At 48.3% G+C, this 7,572-nt stretch overlaps 1 protein-coding gene across 1 annotated transcript in view; it reads left to right on the top strand.

Moving 5' to 3' along the window:
• Positions 1–1,427: 1,427 nt before the first annotated feature.
• UNC45A (unc-45 myosin chaperone A) overlaps positions 1,428–7,572 on the top strand; it is a 48,275-nt gene continuing 42,130 nt past the window's right edge. Inside the window, exon 1 of the mRNA XM_082253222.1 lies at positions 1,428–1,576. Within this exon, the coding sequence (XP_082109348.1) occupies positions 1,553–1,576 (24 nt within the window). The 5' untranslated portion in view covers positions 1,428–1,552. The remainder of the gene's footprint in view (positions 1,577–7,572) is intronic.

The raw sequence follows: 7,572 nt of genomic DNA, 5'->3' as shown, positions 1-7,572 counted from the left end.
GAGTGCCCACAGCGTGCCCCCTTCAATGCAGAGATGCCCACAGCGTGCCCCATCAATGCAGAGCGCCCACAGCGTGCCCCCTTCAATGCAGAGCGCCTACAGCGTGCCCCCTTCAATGCAGAGATGCCCACAGCGTGCCCCAATCAATGTAGAGTGCCCACAGTGTGTCCCCTTCAATGCAGAGCGCCCACAGCGTACCCCTTCAATGCAGAGCGCCCACAGCGTGCCCCCTTCAATGCAAAGATGCCCACAGCGTGCCCCAATCAATGTAGAGTGCCCACAGTGTGTCCCCTTCAATGCAGAGCGCCCACAGCGTACCCCTTCAATGCAGAGCGCCCACAGCGTGCCCCCCTCAATGCAGAGTGCCCACAGCGTGCAGAGAGACCAGTGCACTTACCTGATGCAGCAAGTGGCGGCTTCTCCTCAGTTCTCTGCGTCTCCTGAGTCCTCCTCCTCCTCGGCCAATCGGCAAATTTCGCCTTTCGGCCAAACAGGAAACGGGTCTCAGACCCGCTTCCTGATTGGCCAGGAGGAGGATCTGTGTGACAATCGCGAATATTCATTCGCGATTGTCACACAATGGGTGGGCTCAGGGCGCACTGCTCTGCGCCCCGGGTCCACCCTCCAAACCACCACCTATTGGACAGGCACAGAGGCCAGCCCCCGCCACAGTTCTCCCAATCACAGGGCGCCCACCGGCCATACTGAACATGAAGTTAATGGTGGTTGGAGAGCAGGGAGAAATAAAAGGTAAGACGGCCCCTCCTGCTCCTCCACTGGCCGGGACAAGTCCTGGTAGAGTAAATTAGCTGGGACAAGGTCCTACTTGGCGGGACACATTCACATCAATGGAAAGGGTCAGGGACATTTTTAAATGCAAAACGTAGCTTTTTTTGTTCAATGGAGAAGCTGCAGAAAAGCTTGTAGTGCATTTTTACTGCGATTTGTGTTTTTAGGTCGCACAAGTGTGAAAGAGGCCTAAGTGTTTTTGGTCCACTCGTCACTTCCAATGCACAATCTGGGATGGGTAGCGGCATTCTGATAGAACACCAGTTCACACCACATGCAGTCCAGTGCAATTTTTTTCTGCATCAAAAACGCATGGATAGTAGATAGTAGGATATCGTTTCCACAGTTTCAGGAAAAGAAAAAGTAGAACATGCTGCACTTTTCCTGCACTGGAACACGGTAAAGCGTGTCAAAAATGTGCAAGCAGAAACGCATGCGGACTGCATTTCCATGGCGTAAAGCAGTCCTTAGTCGCCTGTGTGAATGATCCCCAATAGAAACATTGAATGGCTGCTTGTGTGTGAAATGTGACTGGAATTGGGATTTGTCCCCGTGTATATACCGGAGCTGGGCCCTCTCTGTATTATACACACATATCACACACACACACACTGCCATATTAGGTATAGGCTGAGCCTTCCCGCATCATCAGTGGGCGGAGCCAGCCGAGGAATGCTGCCAGCACAGCCGGGCACACTGCACTGTAAGGCGGAGGCGGCAGCTGGGAAACACCGCGGCTTGGGTTGAGGCCTTCGTAGTGGAAATGGGAGAGTCCAGCGCCGAGAAGGTCAGCACTAAAATCTGGCTGGGTTATGAGAAGGGATGTTGCGGGTGTGAGGGGGGCCGGAGTATTATACGTTCTATACGGTGCTGGCAGGGAAATGCGATGCTTGTGTGTCTGGTGGTGGAAGCCAGGAGGCCTGAATGAATGAAAAGGGGTCACGTGTCCCCATATTTGGGTTAGCACAGAGCTTTTTTTCTGAGGGAAGAAGTGTGATAACAGTCTCTGTCCAGACACAAAACTTCTCGGGGGGGGGAGTTTTTTATTGCAGTCTGTGTCCCCATTTGGGAGATTTCTCTTCACTTCCTGTCTCAGTTACTGAGATTGGGGGGGCTCAGCAGGACAGGAGGTGAAGGCAGATCTTCCCAATGGACATATTAACCACTTGACCTCCGAAAGATTTACCCCCCCCGTTATGATCAGGCCATTTTTTTGCAAACCGGCACTGCGTTACTTTAACGGACAATTGCGCGTTTGCGCAACGCTGTGTACAAATAAAACCGATCTCCTTTTGTCCCCACAAATAGAGCTTTAGTTTGGTGGTGTTTGATCACCTCTGCAGCTTTTTAATTTTTGCGCTATAAACAAAAAAATTACTGACAATTTTGAAAAAAAAAACAATATTTTTTACTTTCTGCTAAAAACAAATCCAATAAAAAATATGTAAAAAAATTAAATTTCTTCATCAATTTAGGCCAATATGTATTGTACCTATTTTTGGTAAAATAAATCCCAATAAGCGTATATTGATTGGGTTGCACAGAAGTTATAGTGTCTACAAACTATGGGATATTTTTATTTATTTTTTTACTAGTAATGACAGCGATCAGCGACTACTATAACTGACAATTGCGCGGTTGTGCGACACTGTACCCAAACAAATGCTTGTCCTTTTTTTCCCCACAAATAGAGCTGTCTTGTGGTGGTATTTGATCACCTCTGCAGTTTTATATTTTTTTTTTTTTTTGAGCTTTAACCACTTGCCGAACGGTCACATTGACTGTACTGCAGCAAAGTGTCTCGTTCCCGTCCAGCGACGTAGACCTACGTCGCTGGACTCCTCCCCTTGTGGGCGGCGCGCGTGCTGCCAGAGGCTCGCTCCCGCTGTATTCAGTCACAGCAGGAGTCGGGCCAGGGGAGGAGCGGTGGTGATCACCGCCGCTCTTCCCCGATCGTCGGGGAATCGAGTGTGGAGAGCTCCTAAATGACAGACAGGGTCAGATTGCAGGGTTCAGCATAGCTGAACCTGCGATCTGTCCCTGTGTCACTCAGTCACCTCCCCCCACACACGTAAGTAAGCACCAGGCATACATTAACCCCTCCCTCTCCAATAAAATTAACCCCTTCCCTGCCAGTGTCATTTTTACAGTAACAGTGCATATTTATAGCACTGATTAGTGTAGTAATGTCACTGGTACCCCCAAAAGTGTCAAAAATGTCAGTCAAGGGTCCGATCTGTCCGCCGCAATGTGCAGTCCCGCAAAAAAAATCGCAGATCGCCGCCATTACTCGTTGGAACATGTCCCTGTAGATAGGTCTGCTAATGCATTTCAGGAGACAAGCTCCCTTCATCATAGCTCTGGCTTGCCTTGGGTGCCCCCATAGCAAGCTGCTTACTGTGGGGGCACTCAACTAAAGGAGGGGGCTAGGAGCTGCAAAGAGGGACCTGAGAAGAGGAGGATCTGGGCTGCTCTGTGCAAATCAAACAAGACTTTACAATCACTTTAAAGCATGTCATGCATTAACTGCTTGCCGACCGTATATGGCGGCAAAGCAGCTCCTCTGCGTAGAATCACATACCTGTACATGATCCTGCACTTCCAGGTCTGGGGTGCGCACACATGCCGCCGTCGACCCGCTCCTACTGTGATTAGATCCAGCGGGTCCTGCGGACGCGATATCTGCCGGGACCCGACGATCGTTCCCGAGAGAGATAGAATGGTGATCTGCCAATGTAAAAAGCAAAGCAGGAACACTAGTCTCTGTCTTCCCACAGTATAAGCACCACCCACACAGTTAGCAAGCACTCCCTAGGAACACATTTAACCCTTGATCGCCCCTGATGTCAACCCCTTCCCTGCCAGTGTCATTAGTACAGTGACAGTGCATATGTTTAGCACTGATCACTGTATTGGTGTCACTTAGTGTCCAATGTTGCAGTCCCATTATAAGTCCCTGATCGCTGCCATTACTTATAAAACTTCAACTTTAACTCCTTGATTAACTCAGAAGATCCAGGACTGTAGTAACACTTGACTCTTGACACTCTGTCTGGCTCAAAAGTCCTGTGAATGGCTCCCTCCAGCCCTTCACTGACTGAGGTAGCTCCTTGTAACTGCTTGTGCTGCTGCAACCCTTAACACTGTAGACTGCACATTCTGTACTTTACTCTTCAGGGCCCAACCACCGGCGCCCCCTCTTACACTTCAGGGTCCTCTCTCTAAGCACCCCCTTTACACTAGCTGGCTCCTTGATCCCTGGGACCTTCACCGGAGTGGTCCCCTCTACACTACGTAGACCCCAGGGGCAATTCAGAGTACTCACTAACTTGGAATGCTTTCCTGGAACTGAACCCCTCTTCCTCCACTGGTCCTCGGTACACCGGATCCTCTCTGCAGCTCAGCTCTCTGTACTCTCAGGCAACCGCCCGAGACACCCAATCCTTCTGACAGGAGGAGAGACAGCCGTACTCTCCCTCCTGGGACTCTGCTTCACACCAAAGACGCTGCGTCATGCGTTCCCTTCAAACCTTTACCCACTCCCAGAATCCTCTGCGGCAGGATCTGCCTTCTGGGGTAGATACAGGCCTGAATGTGCCTCTGATTGGGTTTCCTCCACTGTCCAATGAGAATCCTCTCATGGAGTGGGGAGATTCCCCTCTCAGCAGCCACATCTGGGAGACATGACAGCCAGCTGAAATCATGGCCCTGCTGTTAGGCAGCCAAGGCTTACTATACTTTTGCCTAGCACCTAGATTGTAGGGTGCTACAATTGTATTATTGACCATTTTCAGCCAATCCATTACCAAGGGTGGCCTAGGCTTTATCCTCTTCGAAGTAATCCCCTTCCTAGCCTGGTATAAACATCTCAGAACTGCGACTCGTTTGGACGCTGATCCCACATTTTGCTCCATATATCCCAATATACAAAGTATTGGGTCCATTAGTAGATCTACCGTAATTTAAATACAAAGTTTGTTTTGCTTAATACCCCTTCCAGACCAGAGAACACACCAAATCTTTTTATAATATCCATTTCTGCAGTTAGCAAGTGATTTGCATCTCCTAGGAATAGAAGGATATCGTCCGCATATAGCGAAATCTTTTCCCCATCCACCCCTCTCCTAAAGCCTCTTACTTGTCTCCCGCCATTCTTATAGCTATGGCCAAAGGTTCCACTTCAAGGGCAAAAAGCAGGGTTGACAATGGGCACCCCTGCCTTGTGGCCCAGGACAGTGAAAAGCATTCCGAAATCCTTTCATTAATCTTTACTTTCGCCCTTGGGTTATTGTGTAACAATTTCATCCATTTTGTAAAAACAGGACCTATATTAAAGGCTGCCAGCACCAACCACAAACAGTGCCACTCGATGCTGTCAAATGCTTTGACCGCATCGAGGGACAATATGATTCTTGATCCCATCTTCTCGACTGGTATTTGTAAATTTAAAAATAATCTCCTTATGTTCAGTGCTGGTGACCTACCAGGAAGAAATCCACACTGATCAGGGTGGATTATGGTATGGAATATTTTACTCCACCTATTAGCTAGAACCTTTGCCAGTAGTTTAACATCTGCACAAAGCAGGGAAATTGGTCTATAGCACATGTGTCAAACACAAGGCCCCTGGGCCGAGTCCAGCCCTCCAGGCCATTTTTTGTGGCCCTCGCACCTCTCCTAGAGCTGCAGTAGAGCTCCAGCCCACCTTTGGGCCTCCTCCAGACCCTGCAATTTCTGCTTCCTAGCTCTGCCCCCAGCTTCTTCCCAGCAGCAACACAAGGTAAGGGGGTGCACGCACGTTAATGTAAGGAAGGGTGGGGGAGGGGACTCTTGACATCTGATGTAAGGGGGTTGGAATACTGTGGACATCTAGTATTTTAGATACAACCGGCCCTTTGAGGGCAATCATAATGCTGATGCGGCCCTTGATAAGTTGAGTTTAACACCCCTGGTCTATAGGATACAGGTTGAAGAGGATATTTCCCTTCTTTTGGTATTATTATAATAATTGCTTCTGTCATAGATACTGGTAATTTTTCCTTTTCCATTGCCTCATTTAATACCCGCAATAACTCTGGTAGCATTATCTACCCATATTCCTTATAGATTTCATTTGGTAATCCATATGGCCCTGGTGCTTTATGACTAGCTGAATTCAATGCTGCCTCCTGTAGTTCTCCAATAGTAATGGGCGATTCCAAGAATGCCTTATCTTCCTCTGAGAGGTGTGGAATAGTTAGATCCTGAAAGAACTCTCCCATTTCTCTATCTTGCAGGAACATTGTGGTGGCTGGCTAGCTTGCAGGAACATTGTGGTGGCTGGCTAGCTTGCAGGAACATTGTGGTGGGTGACTGGCTTGCTGGAACACTGTGATAGGGGGGCTGGCTTGGGGTCATCCTGTTGTGTGGGTGGCTGGCTTGGTGTCACTCACCCTGGCCTGTTGTGGTGGGTAGTTGGCTTGCTGGAACACTGGTCACGGTGTCGGGTGGCTGGCTTGGTGTCATCTGGGTGGCTGGTTGCTTGCTCGCTTGGCTGGCACCCTGTTGTGGTGGATGGCTGAGGCCAGGGCCTGTGGGTGCATGGATGGCTGGCAGCGTGAACAGACTGCAGCTGGGTGTGTGAGGCGTGGGAGGCGGTCTTAAGTACAGCACGCACTGTGAAATGGCGTCACGTACGGGCCACGCACGCGTGGGAGGCGGTGTTAGAAGGCATAACGTGTGCGTGCAACATATGGAATGACGTCACGAAAATATCGGCAATACCGGCAAATCAAAAGGCAGATTCCGATATATCGGGGAAAGTGCATATCGGCCCCGGATATATCGGTGTTGCCGATAATTGGTCGATCTCTAGTGGAGATCTTCACAAAGAAAGTTTACAAAGTTCAAGATCATTCAGATTAATAGGAGGTGTAGCGGCCGCCCCGATGGAAAGAGGGGTTCCGCCGCCAGAGGTGTTCTCTTCCCCCAAGTGGGAGGGATGCTGTAGAGTAGAGCAGGAACCGCTCTTATAAAAGCTAGTGATTTAGCGATCCAAGCAGAGGAGCAAGAGAGCTGGTATAGCCTTCTCCCACAAACATGAGATGAGACTCTATGTTAAGGGTAAGCAGGAACTGTTTATTGAACCCACTCACACACATTATATACACTATCAGGTCAGGTGAGTCTGATTACATTATCATATGCAGATGAAATTGTGTACAGAAATAGAATTAACATCTGGACAGAACATATCTGGACAGAAACAATATGTGAGTTCATTAACAATGGGACAGACAGGCTTAACAGAATCCACATCACACCTCAATACACAGACAATAGGAAGTGACCGCCTCTGACATTGAAGTACAATACACATTATCAGAAGTGTAAACACAGAACCCCCAATAGATAACAGGTGAGTATTAGTATTAGCATATTCAACGATGTGTGGAAGACAGGTGGTCGAGCTGATGATATTAGCAATCTGCTAGTGGTCCCACTGTTTGGTTGTTTGTTTGTTTGGTAGATGAATAAAGTGAAAATAAAATGAAATAGAAGGCAATGTCCCGAACTCTTCGGAGAATGAAATTAAAAATTAAAATCCAGGGACAGGGTGATCTGTCACAGGAGGAGTCTGGAAATACAATGTAGAGATTCATTTATGATTTTACATTTTGACCATAGATAATGTTTAAAAAGGAAGTAAAGTCTTATTTTTTACTTGTATAAAAAAGCTTACCTGTAGGTACTGTGAATATCTCCTAAACTTGCACAGTTTAGGAGATATTCGGAGTGCATGCA

Source organism: Pelophylax lessonae (assembly GCF_965119305.1).
Source record: "Pelophylax lessonae genome assembly, chromosome: 4".
Taxonomy (NCBI): domain Eukaryota; kingdom Metazoa; phylum Chordata; class Amphibia; order Anura; family Ranidae; genus Pelophylax; species Pelophylax lessonae.
Note: the sequence above shows the minus strand (reverse complement) of the source record. Positions and strands in the feature narration are given on the sequence as shown.